This window comes from Salvelinus namaycush, chromosome 20 (genome assembly GCF_016432855.1).
Source record: "Salvelinus namaycush isolate Seneca chromosome 20, SaNama_1.0, whole genome shotgun sequence".
Lineage (NCBI taxonomy): Eukaryota > Metazoa > Chordata > Actinopteri > Salmoniformes > Salmonidae > Salvelinus > Salvelinus namaycush.
Genome location: NC_052326.1, coordinates 32592067 through 32615675, shown reverse-complemented (window position 1 = coordinate 32615675; position 23609 = coordinate 32592067). Strand labels below are relative to the sequence as shown.

At 44.5% G+C, this 23609-nt stretch overlaps 1 protein-coding gene across 1 annotated transcript in view; it reads right to left on the bottom strand.

The window, feature by feature from the left end:
* Positions 1-3229: 3229 nt before the first annotated feature.
* The window catches only part of LOC120064580 (arf-GAP with GTPase, ANK repeat and PH domain-containing protein 1-like), a 38408-nt gene continuing 18028 nt past the window's right edge, over positions 3230-23609 (bottom strand). Inside the window, exons 2-18 of the mRNA XM_039015171.1 lie at positions 19172-19230; positions 18876-18963; positions 17512-17597; positions 17159-17300; positions 16738-16872; positions 16429-16550; positions 16022-16186; positions 13629-13715; positions 13246-13350; positions 12753-12918; positions 8460-8578; positions 8193-8334; positions 7097-7248; positions 6799-6889; positions 6193-6415; positions 5570-5909; positions 3230-3463 (exon numbers count right to left, since the gene is read on the bottom strand). Coding sequence (XP_038871099.1) covers positions 3230-3463; positions 5570-5909; positions 6193-6415; positions 6799-6889; positions 7097-7248; positions 8193-8334; positions 8460-8578; positions 12753-12918; positions 13246-13350; positions 13629-13715; positions 16022-16186; positions 16429-16550; positions 16738-16872; positions 17159-17300; positions 17512-17597; positions 18876-18963; positions 19172-19230 — 2456 coding nt within the window. The remainder of the gene's footprint in view (positions 3464-5569; positions 5910-6192; positions 6416-6798; positions 6890-7096; positions 7249-8192; positions 8335-8459; positions 8579-12752; positions 12919-13245; positions 13351-13628; positions 13716-16021; positions 16187-16428; positions 16551-16737; positions 16873-17158; positions 17301-17511; positions 17598-18875; positions 18964-19171; positions 19231-23609) is intronic.

Below are 23609 nucleotides of genomic sequence, written 5' to 3'. Positions count from 1 at the left end.
TCAATCAAACTGAAGGCATTTCATTTGTTTCACACTAAAACGGCGTCTGGCAGTAACACTGTTCAGCTAAAATAGGACATAGAGCAACTGCACTTGTGGGTCTCTCTCTCTCTATTCTTCGATATGACTACACAGTAAATCAATGTTTCTAATTTCTGAAACACACATTATGCACACACATTACAAGTCTCCATCTTGGAACTCAAAGTGATGTCATGGAGATACAGTCATGTGAAAAAGTTAGCACACTCCCTGGAAAGTGGTCTTTTGTTGTACATATTTGGACAGATGGATATGTAATCTTCACTTCACCACAATTGACAGATAAAGGAAACCTAATTTAATAAATGACACTGAAAGACTATACTTTGCAATGTTTTATTTATCAAAAAATGTACAGAAATGCAACTCCATAGTGCAGAAAAAAATAAGTACACCCCTAGCTTCAATAGCTGGTGTTGCCCCCTTTGGCTGAAATAACTTCATGTTTCTTGTAACTATCTATTAGTCTCTTACATCGACAGCGAGGAATTTTTGCCCACTCTTCTTTACAGTACTACTTCAACTGTCATGTTCGAGGGCTTTCTTGCAAGCACGGCCAGCTTCAAGTTCCCCCACAGCATTTCGACATGATGCTGTGGGGGAATTCCATAACCCTCCATTTCTTATTTTTGAGTCATTCTGTTATAGCTTTGCTTGTGTGTTTTGGATCATTGTCCTGTTGCAAGATGCATGTTCGGTTCAGAATCATCTTGAATGATGGCAAGTTGTCCAGGCCCTGAGGCAGCAAAGCAGCCCCAAACCATAATGCCACCGCCTCCATGCTTTACGGTTGGTATGAGGTTCTTCTGTTCAAAGGCAGTGTTCCGAACATGGCGTCTGGCATTGCGGCCAAACAACTCCACCTTTGACTCATCTGTCCAGAGCACATTGTTCCAGTAGTTTTGGTCTTCACCCAGATGTTGTCTGGAAAATGTCAGCCGTGTCTTCATATTCTTTTTTGAGAGCAGAGGCTTCTTCCTTCCTGACCTCCCATGTAGGCCAAGTTTGTGCAGTCTCTTTCTGACAGCTGACTCATGCACTTAGACATTGATTGTGGCAAGAGAACCCTGTAGATCCCTTGATGTTACCCTGGGGTTCTTAGAGACTTCTATGAACATCTTTCGGTCAGCTCTTGGGCTGATTTTGTTGGGACGATCTGGCCTAGGTAGATTGCCAGTGGTCATTTGTAGATGAGCTGTCAGACAGTGGAATGATGTACTTCAAATTGCTTGGAAATGGATTTGTAACCCCTCCCAGACTCATGGGCATCAATAATCTTTCTTCTGAGGGCCTCAGGTAGGTCTTTTGATCTTGACATGATGTTTTACCAAACACCCATACGGTTAAGACCAAACCAGTTTCTAATCTTTATGGAAAGCTGGACCCTCCCAAGTTACTCTCTAATGATTTTCACCTATTTTGGTGCACCTGATTCTAATTTTAGCCATTTTATGTGATGGTAATGGTAGGGGTGTACTAACTTTTTCTGCTTAAAGAAACTGCATTTTTGTTTATTTTAATTGCATAACATTTTCAAAGTAACTTTTTTTGTGTGTGATTTGTTAAATTGGATCACCTTTATCAATGAATGTGGTTGGAATTTAGCTCAGATATCCATGTGTCCAAATACTGTATGTCAAATTTAAAAAAGACCACTTTCCAGGGAGCGTACTTACTTTTTCACATGACTGTAGATAGCGGACTGCCAAATAAAATAAATCAACAAATCTGTCACAGTTTTGAATCTCTCAACAGCTAAGAGTAACCCATGTGTATTACAAACAAGAACCTACCATATAAACTTCAGAACATACAATAACATTCTTGAACATGAAGTACTTCTCAATATTGATAACTATGACAAGTAAAGTAATAATATCAATTTCATATATGTCTTTCTATACAATTATTATTTTGACCTAAATTCTTAAAATACAAATCCTTTATCTGTCGGACAGTATTTCTTTTGAATTTGACCTCAGCTGAGCATTGTTCAGTAACTGACCGTTTTGTTTGACTGTGGTACAGTGATGAGGTTTAACAGTGGTTATGTTCGTTCCAGCACTGGCAGTTGGTGTTGGTCTTGGCTCCACTGTTAAGTTTCTGTATGAGTAAGTACAATGCCGTTCAGAGGATTCAATGAGCCCCCTCATACTCATTTTATCATAATGTAGCATCTTCATTGATTTAGCTGCATTTTGAGTTAACCTGCTCCACCTCACGTCAACCTAACCATCGAAGCACAGGAGAAATGTTCATATTCAATTTGACATTTACATCTTCTGCCGTCGATAACGGAAAGCATCTTCCCGTTTTCATATTGTAGTCTGTTATCATGGGATTCCAAGTACCTAGAGGTACAGTAGGATGAGAAAAATCTACAAATCCACTGTCTCACACTGGTAATTCAATTATTGCAGTTCTGTACCTCTCGTTCATTTTCCTCTCCCAGCCCTGTGGTTTGAGAGATGTGATTGGGCATGAACCCAAGTCAGCATACAGGATGGGCCACCATTTTGGCCCCAGCGCTTGTCATTACATTATCCCTTTGTCTTTCTGTCTGTGTGTTACTAAGGTGCAGGGCACGGGTGGTGGTGTAGCAGTAACACACAGGTCAAAGTTTCCACAGAGCGGTGGTGAGGGGAGCCTGGAAGAGTGGATCATCAATCAGCGCCATAGTGGGGACAAGGTAGCCACTGAGTAGAGCAGTCCCTCTCTCTCTCTCACACACACACACACACACACACACACACACACACACACACACACACACACACACACACACACACACACACACACACACACACACACACACACACACACACAGACACAAACACAAACACAAACACAAACACAAACACAAACACACAGACACAGACACAGACACAGAGCCAGGTAAGAGTGAGCTCTGCCTTCTGGCTTTACGGTGGTGACAGTATTAGCTACTTGTCCTTTTTAGAGGACACTGTGAGGACACAGCCTCCCCCTTCAACTAGAGCCACCCTGGCATACATATGGTTACAAACACACATGCACCACCCACACAACCTCACACACACACACCGGCATTCTAACACACACTGACGCACACATCCGCCCACACACATATCCCCCCTCTCTCTTACACACACACACACCCTCTCTCTTACTCTCTTACACACACACACGTTTTCTAACCCCCTTCACATTAAGACACTGCTCTTCTGGAGCTGCTGCGGCTGAGGCTGCCGGCGCTGCTCTTGCGGGAAAGGCTGGGTGTCGTGGCGACCGAGAGGCTCGGTGTTGTGGCAACCGAAGGGGCGGGCTCGTTGGGGCAGCCATACTGCAGGAGGATGTCGGCACACTCCTGACTGCCAGCATAACGTGCCAACGTGACGGCCGTCTGCCCCTGGGCGTCCCGACACCTCACATCACTGCCATACTGGGACCAGGGAGAGAGAGAGAGAGGGAGGAGGATTAGGGAGAATGAGAGAGGGCAATAAGATTCAGTTGAAATTCGTAGTGAATAAAAAAACACATGTATAGCTGTTTTTGGTCAAGTGTCACTTCTGTGTAATATCCACTACAGTATGTACAGTTGAAGTCGGAAGATTACATACACCACATTTAAACTCAGTTTTTCACAATTCCTGACATTTAATCCAAGTAAAAATTCCTTGTCTTAGGTCAGTTAGGATCACCACTTTATTTTAAGAATGTGAAATGTCAGAATATTAGTAGAGAATTATTTATTTCAGCTTTTATTTCTTTCATCACATTCCCAGTGGGTCAGAAGTTTACATACACTCAATTAGTATTTGGAACCATTGCATTTAAATTGTTTAACTTGGGTCAAACGTTTCGGGTAGCCTTCCACAAGCTTCCCACAATAAGTTGGGTGAATTTTGGTCCATTCCTCCTGACAGAGCTGGTGTAACCGAGTCAGGTATGTAGGCCTCCTTGCTCGCACACGCTTTTTCAGTTCTGCCCACAAATGTTCGATAGGATTGAGGTCAGGGCTTTGTGATGGCCACTCCAATACCTTGACTTTGCTGTCCTTAAGCCATTTTGCCACAACTTTGGAAGTATGCTTGGGGTCATTGTCCATTTGGAAGACCCATTTGCGATCAAGCTTTAACTTCCTGACTGATGTCTTGAGATGTTGCTTCAATATATCCACATAATTTTCCTCCCTCGTGATGCTATCTATTTTGTGAAGTGCACCAGTCCCTCCTGCAGCAAAGCACCCCCACAACATGATGCTGCCATCCTCGTGCTTCACGGTTGGGATGGTGTTCTTCTGCTTGCAAGTCTCCCCCTTTTTCCTCCAAACATAATGATGGTCATTATGGCCAAACAGTTCTATTTTTGTTTCATCAGACCAGAGGACATTTCTCCAAAAAGTACGATCTTTGTTCCCATGTGCAGTTGCAAACCGTAGTCTGGGTTTTTTATGGCGGTTTTGGAGCAGTGGCTTCTTCCTTGCTGAGCGGCCTTTCAGGTTATGTCGATATAGGACTCGTTTTACTGTGGATATAGATACTTTTGTACCTGTTTCCTCCAGCATCTTCACAAAGTCCTCTGCTGTTGTTCTGGGATTGATTTGCACTTTTCGCACCAAACACGTTCATCTTTAGGAGACAGAACGCGTCTCCTTCCTGAGCGGTACGACGGCTGCGAGGTCCCATGGTGTTTATACTTGCGTACTATTGTTTGTACAGATGAACGTGGTACCTTCAGGTGTTTGGAAATTGCTCCCAAGGATGAACCAGACTTGTGGAGGGCTACAATTTTTTTTCTGAGGTCTTGGCTGATTTCTTTAGATTTTCCCATGATGTCAAGCAAAAAGGCACTGAGTCTGAAGGTAGGCCTTGAAACTATTCTTGTTGCCAAATACTTTATACACAAACAAACACCCAAATTCTATACCAAAATTACCAATTTTTCTGATTGAATTTAATTATCTTATTAAAACATTAACCCTAGTGAATAACAACAAGAATAACATCTTCATGAATCATTATAATAAGATCTTTGAGTATTGTTAATACCTGTGTTTGGTTTGCTAGACATGTTTGATGTAGCAATGTAAGTTGATTTTTGTATTATGATTTTTTTTTTTTTTATAAAGGTAGGCCTTGAAATACATCCACAGGTACACCTCCAATTTTCCAAGCTGTTGAAAGGCAGAGTCAACTTAGTGTATGTAAACTTCTGACCCACTGGAAATGTGATACAGTGAATTATAAGTGAAATAATCTGTCTGTAAACAATTGTTGGAAAAATGACTTGTGTCATGCACAAAGTAGATGTCCTAACCGACTTGCCAAAACTATAGGTTGTTAACAAGAAATTTGTGGAGTGGTTGAAAAACGAGTTTTAATGACTCCAACCTAAGTGTATGTAAACTTTCGACTTCAACTGTAAGTTATTTCTGCTATTCTTTGACTGTAGTGGCATGATGTCATGATGCCTCAAACTGAGAATGGATGAAAGAAAAAAAATGGAAATGCAGGATGAAGAGATTATAGGAGGGACGCTCTCTCACCCAGACGAGCAGCTGGGTCATGACCACGTCGGCGAGCTGGCAGGCGGCGTGCAGCGCGGAGCAAGGCGGCCGGAGGGAGCCCTCCAGGGGAGGGCTAGGGGAGGCAGCAGGGGGGGGTGGAGAGAGGTGACCCCCTGGGGGAAGGGGGGCATTGATGTCATCCTTGGTGCTATGGGCCAGGAGAAGGAGCAGGCGGGGGAGGTCCCTCTCCATCACGGCCGCCAGCAGACTGGCTGACAGCGTGTTGACCTCTAACCCCTGACCGGGGGAGGGCAGGGCCAGCGGAGCCACAAACAACCTCTGCTCGTACTTGGCCCGGATCCATGACTCCCGCTCCTCTCTGGGACCAGACAGACACACATGGTTACAGAGACACAAAGACACAGTTACAGAGACACGGTTGCAAAGGGAACGGAGTGTGTGAATACAGGCAGGTGTATGTAGTCAGACACCTTCACATCTCCTATTTCTACTACTAGCTCTAGCACTTCTATCAACGCAACTGCCTCCTTTTCTACAACAACATCAACAACTGAAACTAGCAAGCTTGCCACTTATTCACACATTAAGTGTCCTATACTCTGTACCCCAGTGTCTCCCTTTCCCTGTCCCCCAGTCCTCACCGGGTGGCGTCGGGCGTGGGTTTTCGGCGGCCCAGCGTACGTCCCTCCCAAATGCTGTTGGCCAGGTGGTTGCCGATGGCACCCAGCACCAGGGTGAGTTCTCTGGGCAGGTCGTCCAGGTCCAGAGAGCGGACACGGGACAGGTGGGTGCCCAGGTTCCTGTGGATTCCTGAACACTCAATGCAGATCAGAGCCCCCAGGTTCAGACTGGCCCATGTTGGGTCTGAGAGAGAAGACACAGTTAGGTCTGGGATCAGTCTATATAATAGGCTAAAACATGTACAGTTTTTAGTCCGGGTTGAAACTGCATGCATCGGATTAACAGAGAGCAAACATAGAGATGGGATTAGAGTACCGGTATTACAGTACAGTTTTATTCTGGGTTGAAACTGCATGAGTAGGATGTATATGGGAGAAAGAGTGGAAGGATATGGAGAACGGAGGGGGTTCCACCCACACTGAAAACCAAGCTCAATGACATCTGGAAGATGGATGAGGAACCAAGAAAGCAGAAAAAGCAGTAGAGCAAGAAAGGAAAGAGAAAGAGAATAGAGATATATTAAGAGCAGCACGGAGAGATACAACCATCCCAAATAAATGACTTACTAGGTGCTTCACAGTCAACACAGAGACTGTTGCCCTTGGCGTTACGGATAGCCTGCAGTGCCACAGCTTCACTCTGGCTGTTCTTACGAGCCTGTGGAACACACACACAATTAGTCTCTCCTCAGTGACAGCTGGTTTCCAACACAAACACTTTGCCAGACACAGATATTTTCTTGTAGTGTGTGTGTGTGTGAGTGCATTCATGCGTGTGTGTTTGTGTGTGTGTGTGTGTGTGTGTGTGTGTGTGTGTGTGCATGTGTGCATATGTGTGTGTGTGTGTGTTCGTCTACATTCTTGCCTTGTTCTTGCTGCTCTCACACAGCTGCAGGCTGGCCAGGATCTGGCTCTCGATGGCCGTTACCCAGGAGTCCCTCTCCTCCACACTCTGGGCCTCGAAGTGCCAAGTCTGGCCCGTGCTCGACACGATCAGAAAGTCAAAGTTATCCTCGTCTGATGACAGAACACATACAGTACACAGACTTGTATTAGAGACAGTCAAATCATGACGTTTTCCCTGACCATGTGACCTGACCAGGAATACAACATTGGTTCCAATCAGGTCACACGGTCAGGATAAAGTCATAAAGTACCACCCTGTGGGTTCAGAGGGTTACGTACTCCATCACAATGATGATTGGTGGTGGATCTCCCAACGGCACGTACCTGCTAAGTAGACATCGGCATGCATTATTGCATTGCTGTCATGGTGGACAAATGCAGATGTATGGAGTATATGGAGAGAAGTCTTTTACCGAATGGAGATACAGCAAGTGCTTTGTCATAGAGACAGACTCAAGAGGCTGCTCAATAAAAGCAGACACTGACAGACAAATTGACAAACAGAAAAGCAGACAGTCAGACAAGACAGGCAAACAGGATGAAAAGCATGGCTGACAGGCAGACAGACAGAAACAGACAGACAAACAGGGCTGACAGACAGACAGAGTTCCTCATTACCTGTCTTGTTTATGTTTCTTAAGCTACCAAAGCTTTTTAGTTTCCACATTTTGCGCTTTGCTACAGGGTAAGAGATTAGCAGATCAGACATCCCAGGGAAGCAGGGAGAGAGAGAGAGAATAAAGGAACACAGGAGGAAATGAGAGGAAGACAAAATAGATCAAAGTGATAAAGGCAGATATTTTGGAGAGAATAAGTAGAAATTCCAGCAGAAGGGCATAGACTGAGTTGAGACTAAGCTTTTTCTTTATACATCTGTTCAGTATTGACCCTTTTCTGATTCACTACCAAAGTCTATATGGTGGCAGAATTCAATGTGCAGAAAATATATGATTATCTGTCATGAGTAGGGAATCATCTGATCTCACATACATTTATATCTGCAATGTACATTTATATCTGCAATCTGCAATGAGTACACTGTGTTGGAAGCTTACCATCTGCTTGGCCAATGGCTACGTCTCCTTTCTGGTTCATGCTCTTCTTCCTGCGATGCTTCTTCCTGTCAACCATTGGGGAGGCTGGGCCTGTATCTTTATAGGAGGAGGGTCTGGACACCCCCCCGATGGCAGAGTCTGCCACAGTCACACAAGCACAGGAAATAAGTTTGTGCCATAAAAAAAACTAATATCTACAATGACTCAAGTAAATTAAAAAGTGACAAAATCATTTTTCAAAGTATCAAGTCCACAGAGAACCAGGGTGCTTTGGGGCTTGTTAGAGAGAGTAGAGGGGCAGCGCTGCACCCCTCTGTTCCCCCCAGGAGACAAGCCTCCTCCCGCCCCCTCCTCTACGGGCAGGAGGTTACTACCACTACCAGGGACTATGGGGGAGAGAGCATCACATTTCAAAGAGATATTACATAAAGACACTCATGACAATTCAGTGATCAAACCAAATAATGTATAGATATTGTAATGTAGATCACACACAAAAAATGTAAAGTGCTTATTTCTGTTCTATGACATAAGTGAGAGAGATGGATGAAAGAAAGGTGTGAAGAAGAGTAAGTTACAGGTAGAATGAAAAACAGTGAGACCCCAAGACGGCTAGAGCGAGGAGGCTCAAGATTAGGTTCAGAGACAAGGAGAAATAGAAGGGGAGAGGTGATAAAGAGAGAGATTGGCTGTCCTTTTGGAGCCTAGGGTGTGCCGAGTAGTCAGACAAAAACAAGTATGGGCAATTTTCTGCATACGATTATGATCCGAGTATTTTTTGTAATTATCGGTGATTGGAAGAAAAAAAACATTTGTGTGCCAGCACACATCTTTCTCATGCTAGTCAGTCATGTGCAAGGTTCTACGTGGTCTGAATAACTCAACTGGCTGGTTGTAAAGAGAAGGGTGGGTTGTACGTTGATCCTGCTGTATTTCTCCGTTCACTCCCTTCATAATTTCACCTGATCAGATTTCCTTCCATGTTTTCAGGCTGATCATTTACAGTGCATTCGGTAAGTATTTAGACCCCTTGACTTTTCCCACATTTTGTTACGTTACAATCTTATTCTAACATGAATGAAATATATGTTTTCTACACACAATACTCCATAATGACAAAGTGAAAACAGGTTTGTAGAAACTTTTGAAAATTTATTTAAAAAATAAATAAAAATACCTTATTCACATTCAGTGGTTAGAAAAAGTATGTGAACCCTTCGGAATTACCTGGATTTCTGCAAAAATTGGTCATCAAATTTGATCTGATCTTCATCTAAGTCACAACAATAGACAAACATAGTGTGAATAAACTAATAACACATAAATTATGGTATTTTTCTTGTCTATTTTGAATACATAATTTAAACATTCACAGTGTAGGTTGGAAAAAGTATGTGAACCCCTAGGCTAATGACTTCTCCAAAAGCTAATTGGAGTCAGGAGTCAGCTAACCTGGAGTCCAATCAATGAGACGAGATTGGAGATGTTGGTTAGAGCTGCCTTGCCCTATAAAAAACACTCACAAAATTTGAGTTTGCTATTCACAAGAAGCATTGCCTGATGTGAACCATGCCTCGAACAAAAGAGATCTCAGAAGACCTAAGATTAAGAATTGTTGACTTGCATAAAGCTGGAAAGGATTACAAAAGTATCTCTAAAAGCCTTGATGTTCATCAGTTCACGGTAAGACATGTTCTATAAATGGAGAAAGTTCACCACTGTTACTACTCTCCCTAGGAGTGGCCGTCCTGCAAAGATGACTGCAAGAGCACAGCGCAGATCTCAATGAGGTTAAGAAGAATCCTAGAGTGTCAGCTAAAGACTTACAGACATCTCTGGAACATGCTAACATCTCTGTTGACGAGTCCAAGACACGTAAAACACTAAACAAGAATGGTGTTCATGGGAGGACACCACGGAAGAAGCCACTGCTGTCTGCACGTCTGAGGTGTGCAAAAGTGCACCTGGATGTTCCACAGCGCTACTGGAAAAATATTCTGTGGACAGATTAAACTACAGTTGAGTTGTTTGGAAGGAAGGAACACACAACACTATGTGTGGAGAAAAAAAGGCACAGCACACCAACATCAAAACCTCATCCCAACTGTAAAGTATGGTGAAGGGAGCATCATGGTTTGGGGCTGCTGTGCTGCCTCAGTGCCTGGACAGCTTGCAATCATCGACGAAAAAATGAATTCCCAAGTTTATCAAGACATTTTGCAGGAGAATGTTAGGCTATTTGTCCGCCAATTGAAGCTCAACAGAAGTTGGGTGATGCAACAGGACGACCCAAAACACAGAAGAAAAATCAACAACAGAATGGGTCAAACAGAAAAAATAGACCTTCTGGAGTGGCCCAGTCAGAGTCCTGACCTCAACCCGATTGAGATGCTGTGGCATAACCTCAAGAGAGCAGTTCACACCAGACATCCCAAGAATATTACTGAACTGAAACAGTTTTGTAAAGAGGAATGGTCCAATATTCCTCCTGACTGCTGTGCAGGTCTGATCCACAACTACAGAAAACATTTATTTGAGGTTATTGCTGCCAAACCAGTTATTAAATCCAAGGGTTCACATACTTTTCCCACCCTGCACTGTGAATGTTTACACGGTGTGTTCAATAAAGACATGAAAACGTAAAATTGTTTGTGTGTCATTAATTTAAGCAGACTGTGTTTGTCTAATTGTTTTGAACTAGATGAAGATCAGATAACATTTTATTCCCAATTTATGCAGAAATCCAGGTATTTTCAAAGGGTCAACATACTTTTTCTTGCCACTGTAAGTATTCTGATCCTTTGCTATGAGACTCGAAATTGAGCTCAGGTGCATCCTGTTTCCATTGATCATCTATGAGATGTTTCTACAACTTGATTGGAGTCCACCTGTGGTAAATTCAATTTATTGGACATGATTTGGAAAGACACACACCTGTCTATATAAGGTCCTACAGTTGACAGTGCATGTCAGAGCAAATACCAAGCCATGAGGTCGACGGAATTGTCCGTAGAGCGCCGAGACAGAATGGTGTCGAGTTTTAAATAATTTCTACAGCATGAAGGTTCCCAAGAATACAGTGGTCTCCATCATTCTTAAATAGGAAAAGTTTGGAACCACTCTTCCTAGAGCTGGCCACCCAGCCAAATTGAGCAATCGGGGGAGAAGGGCCTTGGCCACCAAGAACCCAATGGTCACTCTGACAGGGCTCCAGAGTTCCTCTGTGGAGATGGGAGAACCTTCCAGAAGGACAACCATCTCTGCAGCACTCCACCAATCAGGCCTTTATGGTAGAGTGGCCAGACGGAAGCCACTCAGTAAAAGGCACATGACAGCCCACTTGGAGTTTGCCAAAAGGCACCAAAAGACTCAGATCATGAGAAACAAGATTCTCTGGTCTGATGAAACCAGGATTGAACTCTTTTGCCTGAATGCCAAGCGTCACATCTGGAGGAAACCTGGCACCATCCCTACGGTGAAGCATGGTGGTGGCAGCATCATGCTGTGGGGATGTTTTTCAGCAGCAGGGACTAGGAGACTAGTCAGGATCGAGGGAAAGATGAACAGAGCAAAGTACAAAGAGATCCTTGATGAAAACCTGCTCTTGAGCGCTCAGGACCTCAGACTGGTGCGAAGGTTCACCTTCCAACAGGACAATGGCTCTAAGCACACAGCCAAGACAACGCAGGAGTGGCTTCGGGACAAGTCTCTGAATGTCCTTGAGTGGATGAGACAAAGCCTGGACTTGAACCAAATCTAACATCTCTGGAGACCTAAAAATAGTTGTACAGCGACGCTCCCCATCCAACCTGACAGAGCATGAGAGGATCTGCAGAGGAGAATGGGAGAAACTTCCCAAATACAAGTGTGTCAAGCTTGTAGCGTCATACCCAAGAACACTCAAGGCTGTAATCACTGCCAAATATGTTTCAACAAAGTACTGAGTAAAGGGTCTGAATACTTATGTATATGTAATATTTTAGTTTTTTATTTGTAATAAATTTGCAAACATTTCTAAAAACCTGTTTTGTCTTTGTCATTATGGGGTAATTTGTGTAGATTGATGAGAAAAAAATAACAATTTAATCCATTTTAGAATAAGGCTGTAACATAACAAAATGTGGAAAAAGTCAAGGGGTCTGAATACTTTCTGAATGCACTGTAGATTGCTGTTGCGTCCTACTATAATAAATCACATGGCCAGGACGTTTACTATCAAGCTATTAATGTGCATAATATCTAACAAATGGGGCAAGGGTAGCGAAAAAGATGCCGATGCTCATTCTGACCGAGTGACAACAAACTTGGCAGCCCACTGCAAGTTGAAAACACACACAAAGACACACACACACACACACCCCTTCCGTGCGCTGCTTCTAATCTGCAGCGTTTTTGCAGTGAGTTTTTTGCCAACATCTACTTAAGCATATTAAAACACTTACGTTCTTTCCGATCACGATTATCATCCGAACAGATCCGACTATCAACTGTCAATTTATGAATACGATTACAAATACGAGTATGGCCATGTCGGCACACCCCTATTGGAGCCCCTCTCACCCGCGCTGGCCCCCTCAGGCCCCTGGATGTCTTTGACCAGGCCGTTGAGGCCGGGCGGAGGGCCACAGGAAGGGACGGCACCAGCACGGGGCGGGCGTTTCCCTGGCACCTTCACAGTCACCCTCAGCAGGTCCATCTCTTTCCCATGGACATTCTGCATGTAGTCCTGTCAGGTCAGGGGGAAAGGCCAACCATTACAGCAGATATTTCAAACATACGTATATAATGTTACTGTAGCATGGTCCAACCCATTCTGAGATTCAAAATGGTCTTCAGCAGGTTATACAAACTATAACAATGTAGCCAACTCGGGGATTCAATGAGATTCAATATCCGACCATATTCCAAAGTCTTTGTAATAGAACCAGAGGATTTTCCTGACTGGTCATGTGGAGGCTCTATCATAAATGCATGTCCCTGATCAGCTCTTTATGTGTGTCAATACAAACAGCTGGAATATAGTGTAGCACTTAGTGTCAGTGCATTGACTCACGTTGACGCTGGAGTGATAAGAGAGCATGCCGTTGTTGGACAGCGTGACGTATTTCTTCTTCCATTCCTTGTTGAGGGAGTTCCCACTGCGCTTCAGCAGGATGCTCTGGTGGAGGGAGACAGGGTTGACGGACAGAGGAGAGGAGACAAGGATAAGACACACATTCTTTATCTGTTCTTTATTATGCTCCTTATGCCAAAAGAGCCTAGCAGGCTTCCACAAAATCTACCTCAACAAAATTCTCAAAGGTAAGTCAAATCCCTCTCCTAGCTCCATGATGTTAGTTCATTGTCTTTGATGAGCTCCTATAGACTACTGTCAGTTCCTCTCTACAGAAGGGAGCATACAGCTCCTACAGGATATACTGTCTGTCTGTCACCTACCTGTTTGATGGGGATGGAGCGTCCACTACCCAGGTCTCCTATCTTACCGTCTGTACTCCTCCTCTCCGAGTCACTGCCCCTACGGCCCTGCAGACATGGCACAAGACAAACAACAAGAATAAACAGCTAAAGAGAAAACAGAGCGAGAGGGAGAGAGAATGCTGTTCATCGACTACAGCTCAGCATTTAACACCATAGTACCCTCCAAACTTGTCGAGACCCTGTGTCTTGAGCCCGCCCTGTGCAACTGGGTCCTGGACTTCCTGACGAGCCGCCCCCAGGTGGTGAGGGTAGGAAACAACATCTCCAGCCGCTGATCCTCAACACTGGGGCCTCACAAAGGTGCGTTCTCAGTCCTCTCCTGTACTACCTGTTCACCCACGACTGCGTGGCCATGCACGCCTCCAACTCAATCATCAAGTTTGCAGACGGCACTACAGTGGTAGGCTTGATTCCCAACGACGACGAGACGGCCTACAGGGAGGAGGTGAGGGCCCTCGGAGTGTGGTGTCAGGATAATAACCTCCCACTCAATGTCAACAAAACAAAGGAGATGATCGTGGACTTCAGGAAACAGCAGAGGGAGCATCCCCCTATCCACATCGACGGGACAGTGGTGGAGAAGGTGAAAAGTTTTAAGTTCCTCGGCGTACACATCACGGACAAACTGAAATGGTCCACCCACACAGACAGCGTGGTGAAGAAGGCGCAGCAGCGCCTCTTCAACCTCAGGAGGCTGAAGAAATTCGGCTTGTCACCAAAAACACTCACAAACTTTTACAGATGCACAGTCGAGAGCATCCTGTCGGGCTGTATCACTGCCTGGTACGGCAACTGCTCCGCCCATAACCGTAAGGCTCTCCAGAGGGTAGTGAGGTCTGCACAACGCATTACCGGGGGCAAACTACCTGCCCACCAGGACACCTACACCACCCGATGTCACAGGAAGGCCAAAAAGATCATCAAGGACAACAACCACCCGAGCCACTGCCTGTTCACCCCGCTATCATCCAGAAGGCGAGGTCAGTACAGGTGCATCAAAGCGGGGACCGAGAGACTGAAAAACAGCTTCTATCTCAAGGCCATCAGACTGTTAAACAGCCATCACTAACATTGAGTGGCTGCTGCCAACATACTGACTCATCTCTAGCCACTTTAATAATAAAAAATTGGATGTAATAAATGTATCACTTTAAACAATGCCACTTTATATAATGTTTACATACCCTACATTACTCATATGTATATACTGTACTCTATACCATCTACCATCTATGCCGTTCGGCCATCGCTCATCCATATATTTCTTATTTTTTTTACCCGTTTTTCTCCCCAATTTCATGGTATTCAATTAGTAATAGTTACTGTCTTCTCTCATCGCTGCAACTCCCGTACGAAGAGGCGAAGGTCGAGAGCCATGCGTCCTCCGAAACACAACCCAACCAAGCCGCACTGCTTCTTGACACAACGCACATTCAACCCGGAAGCCAGCCGCACCAATGTGTGGGAGGAAACACCGTACACCTAGCGACCTGGTCAGCGTGCACTGCGCCCGGCCCGCCACAGGAGTCGCTAGTGTGCGGTGAGACAAGGATATCCCTGCCGGCCAAACCCTCCCTAACCCCGGACGACGCTGGGCCAATTGTGCATCGCCCCATGAGCCTCCCGGTCGCGGCCGGCTGCGGCCTGGGCTTGAACCCAGAATCTCTGGTGGCACATCTAGCACTGCGATGCTAGCACTGCGCCACCCGGGAGGTGTCCATATCCATATATTTCTATGTATACATTCTTATTCATTCCTTTACACTTGTGTGTATAAGGTAGTTGTCGTGAAATTGTTAGATTACTTGTTATATATTACTGCATGGTCGGGAACTAGAAGCACAAGCATTTCGCTACACTCAAATTAACATTAGCTAACCATGTGTATGTGACAAATACAATTGGATTTGATTTGATTTAGAGAGAGAGAGAGAAAGAAAGAAAGAGTGAGAGATAACTATTATACAGACAGAGAGTGAAGGAAAAAGCACAAAATAGGGACTATAATCCATGAAGAGAGCTAAAATAGGGACTATAATCCATGAAGAGAGCTAAAATAGGGACTATAATCCATGAAGAGAGCTAAAATAGGGACTATAATCCATGAAGAGAGCTAAAATTGGGACTATAATCCATGAAGAGAGCTAAAATTGGGACTATAATCCATGAAGAGAGTTAAAATAGGGACTATAATCCATGAAGAGAGCTAAAAAAGGGACTATAATCCATGAAGAGAGCTAAAAAGATTACATTTCAAAGAAAGCACAGGGGACCTGAGAGAGGGTTATGGATGGGTCAATGAGGAATCTAAATCAGTAAAAGTGTGTGTTTGTGGTTGGTTGGTATGTTACCGTGAAGCGGGAGCCGGTGCGTCGCCGGGGGGCACTGCGGACAGACCCTGGGGTGGCGCTGCCCAGCCTCTCCCCCCCTGCTGCCCCACCGATCTCCTTATGACTGATCACTGGGGTGGAGGGCAGGGAAGACGAGTAGTCACTGCTTTGACCACCGTTACTGGCCTGAGAGAGAGAAACAAAAACAAAGAAACAGAAAGAGTGACAGACAACAAAAAGGACAAAAGAGAGAGAGATTACAGAGAGCAAAGAAAGACAGCTGAATATGTGGAAAAGTCTGGAAACAAAATCCATAAATCTAAATGAACACTGATCTGTACACTCCTGTCCAACATTACCATCCTATTGATTTGGACCAGTGTCTTATCTCCAGTATGAAGGACTGGAGGCAAGAGCTGCTGCTGTACCTGACCAGGGAAGACTCCTGACACTGGGGTAGAGCCTCCAGAGTGACTGGGGGAGTTGGGCAGGGATTTACAGGAGGCCAGTAGAGCTGCCTGCTTCTTCACTGCCATGATTTTCTGGGCAGCTGTGGTAAGTAGAGAGAGGACAAAAACAAACATTACCCTTCTTAGACAGTCATCTTTCTAATCTAGACGCTGATATAGATGAATGTGAAATTAATTCAAATTGGTTTATTGATTCAAATTCCAGCTACATTGTACTGAAACAACATAAAAAAGGAGCAGTGTGTGTGTGTTTGTGTGTGTCCTCACCCTCGGTGAAGACGCGGTTGACGTTGAGGCCGTAGGTAGCGCAGGTCTCGTAGTAGGTACAGCGCCTGACGTCTGAACACAGCTGTCTAGCCCTGGCATCCTCTATCACCCGAGGGTTGGTGCTGGTGATTTTATCTGGAGGAAGGAGGAACTACATCAACTACATCCTATTAGAAACCTTAATAAACTTTTAGAAACCCATACAGACGCTATCTTTAGTATAATATAGAGCAGGGTTTCTTAAACTATGGGTCGGGACCCAAAGTGGGCCCTGGACATGTGAGAGGTGGGCATCACGTTATGAGAATGCATCTTTAGGATGATTTGGGTCACGGGAGGACAGTCAATTTCTCATTTGGGTCTCGAGCTGAAAATGTTTGCTCACCCCTGTCATAGAGAGTGGGTATGGGTGGAGTCTTACCCTGGGTTCCTACCACTATGAAGGGTATCTCAGCGATGTTGCGGTGGATGCCAAGCTCGCTGTAGTTCCTGTACACTTCCTGGAAACTGGCCTCATTCTCCAGACTAAAGACCAGGATGACCCCGTCCACCCAGCTAGCCATCTGGAGAGGAGGGGAGAGGGTAGCGTAGGGGAGGTAATAGGGGACAAATGGGGAGAGAACAAGTGAAAGAGAGAGTTGTCAGAGGAGAACATAAAAATAACAGGTGAGAAGAGTTAAACAGTCCAACGTGTCAGAGTGAACCCCTGTCAACTCCATGTGTTTTAAGGGGGACACTACTCATCAGTCTGCAGTCAGTAAAGCCTCCACCTACCTGTGCATCCGGGGGTCCTGTCTCCTCCCTGATCAGCAAAATGTGACTGTTGCCATCAACAAGTACCTCCTTCTTATACCTGCCCCCTGATAGAGAAAGAAAGAAAGAACGAAAGAAAGAGAGAGAGACAGAGAGAGAGAGAGAGAGAGAGAGAGAGAGAGAAGCTCTATGTGATACAGTAGTATTTTCTTTACAGGAATGCTTTAAGGCTTAAGTACAAGGTATGATGTCAAACCAGTGTTAATTTCGTCAACAAAAATAATGACGTAAATATTAGTCAAACACCTATTTTTCAGTGGCAGTTGACGAGACTATAACTGACTAAATAGACTCAGAAAAAAAATATTAATAATAATAAATATTAATAATAAAACGAGACAAAAATATCTCTGTGACTAAAATCTGACTAGTAAATGGACTGGACAAGAGTTTTTTGAGAGATTGAGAGCTTTCAGTGTTATTTGTAGGGTCCAATGAAAAGCATACATGACATAATTGTAAGGCTTTCTCATTGCAAAGTTGCAATGTTTTTATTGGTGGAAAATAAATACCATGTCCAGGTCATTCACAAGTCAGCTCTCTGCCCAGCAACCGTTTTCCAATCTGGCGGCAACAAATCATTGACGCAAATAAGGCACACGCATTGGCGTCTCTCCCGGTGGTACATGCTTCCGGTAGAAAAAGGGGCAATGTTTGGAGCCACTTTACGTATCGTGTTAATTCAAACAAGACCGAATGCAACGTCTTAATTTACATTTTAGTAATTTAGCAGATGCTCTTATCCAGAGCGACTTACAGTAAGTGCATTCACCTTAAGATAGCTAGGTGGAAGACAGAGTTTGCACCCACAAGCTAATGCGGAAAAATACTACAAACCTCAAGAGACATCTGAAAGTGCATCATCTCAATATATATGCTCAGGTAATAACATATTAATAATGCTAGCTAGTTAGTTTGCAGCAACCTATCACACCTCTACTTATGACAGAACTTTGATTACATTATAGCTACAGTATGTCAAGGGGTGTTTGCCAATTTGCCTGTTGGGAAGAGAATTATGGGATAGGATGTTATGCAGAACAATATGTTGGTAGGACAAGGCTAAGTATGTTTGTGCACATGGAAGTCAGTGATTTATGTTTACTAGGTTAATGAGGCAATGGAAATGTGATGTGACTAAAATTAAAAGGCATTTATAGTTGACTAAAATGGCCCACTGTTTTTATCATTTTGACAAAAACCAGACTAAATCATTATTCAAATGACCAAATTTTGACTAAGACTTAATTATATTTTAGTCAAAATGATTAAGACAAGACTAAATCTAAAAAAAAGAGTGCCAAAATTAAAACTGTCAAACTCACCTTCTGGGTTCTCCAGGGGCTGGTAGCTCCCGCTCATGTGTCTGTGGACCAGGGCTGACTTCCCACTGCGGAGACCTCCCAACACCCCCTGGACACATAGTCAGAAGGATATATCACCCCACTCTTTCTAATAGTGACATGTTTATCATACTCTACAACAACTACTTCTATTTACTACAATTATCATCATAGTATTCCATTAGTAGACACTGTCACTGTCGTTGTCTCTGTTGAAGCAGAAACAAGACTACACCTATTTCCTATTCCAGCGGTATGACAACAGCAATCACTCTCACCAGACGGAGCTCTTGGACGGTTCGACTGAAGGTCCATTCTTGACTGTTACCGCAAGCCGCTGTGGACACACAGAGAGAGGGAAAGAGAGAGAGAGGGAGACTGATTAAAACATAAGGTCAATGTCGTGATCACGTGTTCCCTCTCCCTTTCTGCCTCCTGTCTACAGCTTGCTCAGAACAGGGGAAACTTTCAAAGTCACCGGCCGTCTCGCTCTACAGCACTCTGAAGCTGTGAGGAATGCCGTGCCGCGCCGTTCTTAGTGTGTGTGGCCCCATAAGTGCCCTGTCGCAGGTCCAGATGGCCTAGACTACAGAGTTAAGTGAGGGTGGGGGACGGAGAAAAGGAGCAAGGGAATGAGGTAGAGCCGCAAAGGACGAGTGCAAATGAATTGCACAGGCTCAGTAGTGAGGCTCAAGTTCATTAGCAGCTCTGTGGACGCAGCCGGAGTGAGCGTGCCAGTGTGTGTGTGTGTTTGTGTACACGTGTGTGTGTGTACGTATGTGTGCCTGAGCGTGTATGTGAGATGATTACCAAACAATCTCTATGTGTTTTATTCATCCAAAATTCCAATACAAGCCTCAGTAGATTTCACCATCATTTTGATGCTGCGCAGCAAGCTGAAAATGGGATGTAGAGAGAGAGAGAGAGATAGAGAGAGAGAGAACATTTCTGTGTCCATAGTGGAATGAGAATTTGGATATCCTCCAAGCATCATAATTACTGGGTACCTGTTATTTCACTGCATCGCCCAGAGGTGTTCAATAATATCTGAAAAGCACAGACAGGGGTCCTCACAACAGGTGACTGCCAATGAGTTGAGACTTTTATTGAAGTCACATCATTTTCTATCTATATACTACTGCAATAGCCATCACACAGAAAAGAGTGAGGTGGAGAACACCCTATGCTCACATGGGGGCCAACAGGGTAACAGGATTAAGTCAAGTCACACTACTGCATAGCAGAGTGGAAGAGGACTAGTAGGTAATGTAACATCCTGTAAGTGGCTGCCAGTACTATTCCTCATTGTGACAGAGTCCATCAATAACAGTTACATTTTAGTCATTTAGCACGACAGTCTTATCCAGAGAGACTTACAGTAGTGAGTGCATACATTTTCAGACTCTTTTGTACTGGTCCCCCGTGGGAATCGAACTCACAACCCTGGCGTTGCAAGCACCATGCTCTACCAACAGCCACACAGGACCTAAGAGTGCATTTGTTCAGATGTTGACCTGAAGACTAATGGAAATAGTATACAGTAGAGCACACATGTAGAATGAATGTGAAATTCCTTTACAAGGTTTTGTGCATCTCAAATGGCACCCTATTCCCTATATAGTGCACTATACAGGGAATAGGGTGCCATTTGGCACTTAGAACCACATGTAACCGGTGTGAATAACCGGTGTGAAATGGCTAGCTAGTTAGCGGGGTGCGCGCTAATAGTGTTTCAATCGGTGACGACACTCGCTCTGAGACCTTGAAGTAGATGTTTCCCTTGCTCTGCTGTGGAGCGATAGGTAACGATACTTCGGGGGTGTCAGTTGTTGATGTGTGAAGAGGGTCCCTGGTTCAAGCCCAGGTAGGGGTGAGGAGAGGGATGGAAGGAAAACTGTTACAAACACAACACAGGGTTAGACTGCATGGGGAGAGAGGGGGAGAAGGAAAACACTATACTTAACAAAAATCTAAAAGCAACATGTAAAGTGTTGGTCACATGTTTCATGGGCTGAAATAAAAGATCCCAGAAATGTTCCATATGCACAAAAAGCTAATTTCTCTCAAATGTTGTGCACTAATGTATTTACATCCCTGGTTAGTGCGCATTTCTCCTTTGCCAATATAATCCATCGACCTGACAGGTGTGGCATATCAAGAAGCTGATTAAACAGCATGATCATTACACAGGTGTGCCTTGTGCTGGGAACAATTAAAGGCCACTCTAACATGTGCAGTTTGGTCACACAACACAATGCCACAGATGTCTCAAGTTTTGAGGAAACGTGCAAATGGCATGCTGACTACAGCAATGTCCACCAGAGCTGTTGCCAGAGAATTTAATGTTTATTTCTCTACCATAAGCCGCCTCCAACATTGTTTTAGAGAATTTGGTAGTACGTCCAATCGGCCTCACAACCGCAGACCACGTGTAACCACGCCAGCCCAGGACCTCCACATCTGGCTTCTTCACCAGCGGGATGGTCTGAGATGAGCCACCCGGACAGCTGATGAAACTGTGGGTTTGCACAACCGAAGAATTTCTGCACAAACTGTCAGAAAGCGTCTCAGGGAACCTCATCTGTGTGCTCGTCGTCCTCACCAGGGTCTTGACCTGACTGAGGTTCGGCGTTGTAACCAACTTCAGTTACCAAATACTCACCTTCGATGGCCACTGGCATGCTGGATAAGTGTGCTCTTCACGGATGAATCCCGGTTTCAACTGTACCAGGCGGATGGCAGAAAGCATGTATGGCGTCGTGTGGGCGAGCAGTTTGCTGATATCAACGTTGTGAACAGAGTTCCTTGCGGTGGGGTTATGGTATGGGCAGTCATAAGCTATGAACAACGAACACAATTCAGTGTAGTTTCAATGTATGGAATCACTTGGGAAATGTTGGATTTTAGGTCAACTTCCCCTTTAAAGAAGACTGAAGTTATGGATGGGAAATAAAATCTTCAAAAGATTAACAAGCAGATTCATTCTGCAGGGCTGCAGATACACACACCTATGCTTGTACATGGACACACACACAAACGCAAGCACACACACACACACACACACAACGTTCATAGGCCTCCAATTGTGGACAAATTCTTGATTTGGGCAACAGGCAGTCTCTTACACACACACACACGCACACAGACACATGCAAACAGCCATATAAATGATGACACTGCCTCAATCAAAAGGGCCTTTGGAGGTCTGAGTAAAGCAGTGTTGAAGCCAACTCCAGTCAGACAGTATGATCCTTTCAGACACTGAATCCTCTCTCTGTGGGGACACACCAGAAGTGAGGGAGTCTCCACAGACACATTATATACTGCCTGTGCTTTGCTGTGCGCACCGGCCACACCTCAGGGACAATACGGTAACACAGCCACCACTTCCTTCCACTCTTGCTCTCAGGGGAGATTACATTTAAACGAAAGCCTGGTACCCTTCCCAACCCCCACCGGACAATTTCTGTCTGTATGTCTATTGGTCTCTCCCGCTCTCCACCCCCCCCCCCCCCCCCCCCCCCCCACTCCTTAACCCAGCCCCCCCCACTCCTTAATCCAGCCCCCCCCCCCTTCCAGCGTCATATCGCCGACCAAATAGCATCTCTTGCCGCTTGTTGTTGCCATGGCAACCGTTCTTCCAGAAACTGCCTGGCTTTCAGCACAATAAATTCTCTCATACATACAGTGGTGTGTGTGTTTGAGCACATTTACACAATTGTAAATCACACATACTATATTGATTAATATTGATGATATGGATATAAGACAGACATGATATTTACTGAGTTAATAAAATACAATTAAAATGTTGAAAATCTCCCCAAATGTTTATTTTCATTAGTTATTACTTTACCCCTACTCTGATTGATATTTTGCAATCAAATATTTTGCAATCAAACTGAAATGCACCCCAAAATGTAAATGGCTATTCATTTCTTGTTCACCCAATCCCAATGTGGAGTCATTGAGGTAATGGGTTTCATTTGGATGTTGATTAACTCTGCAAGCAGAGCAGGAAGGGTCCCCTTCCGTCCTCCCTTCCTTCCTCCCTCACCCTCTGCCCCCTCACTCCTTCCCTCAGAAGAACACAGCTCTGTGTACTCCCACCCTTAATTATTCATGTCCCACTTACTCCTGACAAATTATTCAGCACTTACACCAATTCTACATACTCCTTCATCACACACGTCTACAACAGCACATTCGCAAATATAGTAAAATCTGAATATTTGATTACCATGGGCTATCTCATGTTTTCTTGTGACTGCTTGGAGTTGGAGAGAAATTTAGGCCAAGTAGGTTTTCATTGGCGGAAGCATTACTCTTGGGAGCAGGAGAAGCATATGCAGGTTGTCCTCTCTCGTTATTCAACCTTTTTCATGCCTAACACCCAACAGGACCTATGAGTGGATGTGCTCATTTTACTCTATCACATGAATGCATCATCATTCAAGTGATATCTTCTGCATTATATCCAGTATGTGACTGTGTGAACGGATTATAATGTATAATGCAATTTCCTGATTGGAATTCCAATTCTCTCTGAGGGTCCATCGAGGCATAGTGGCCATCCAATAACATATTTTATGACCAAGATGCATCACATGGCACCCTATTCCCTATGTAGTGCACTACTTTTGACCAGGCCCCATAGAGCTCTGGTCAAAGGTAGTGCACTATAAAGGGAATAGGGTGGGTGCCATATTGGACACA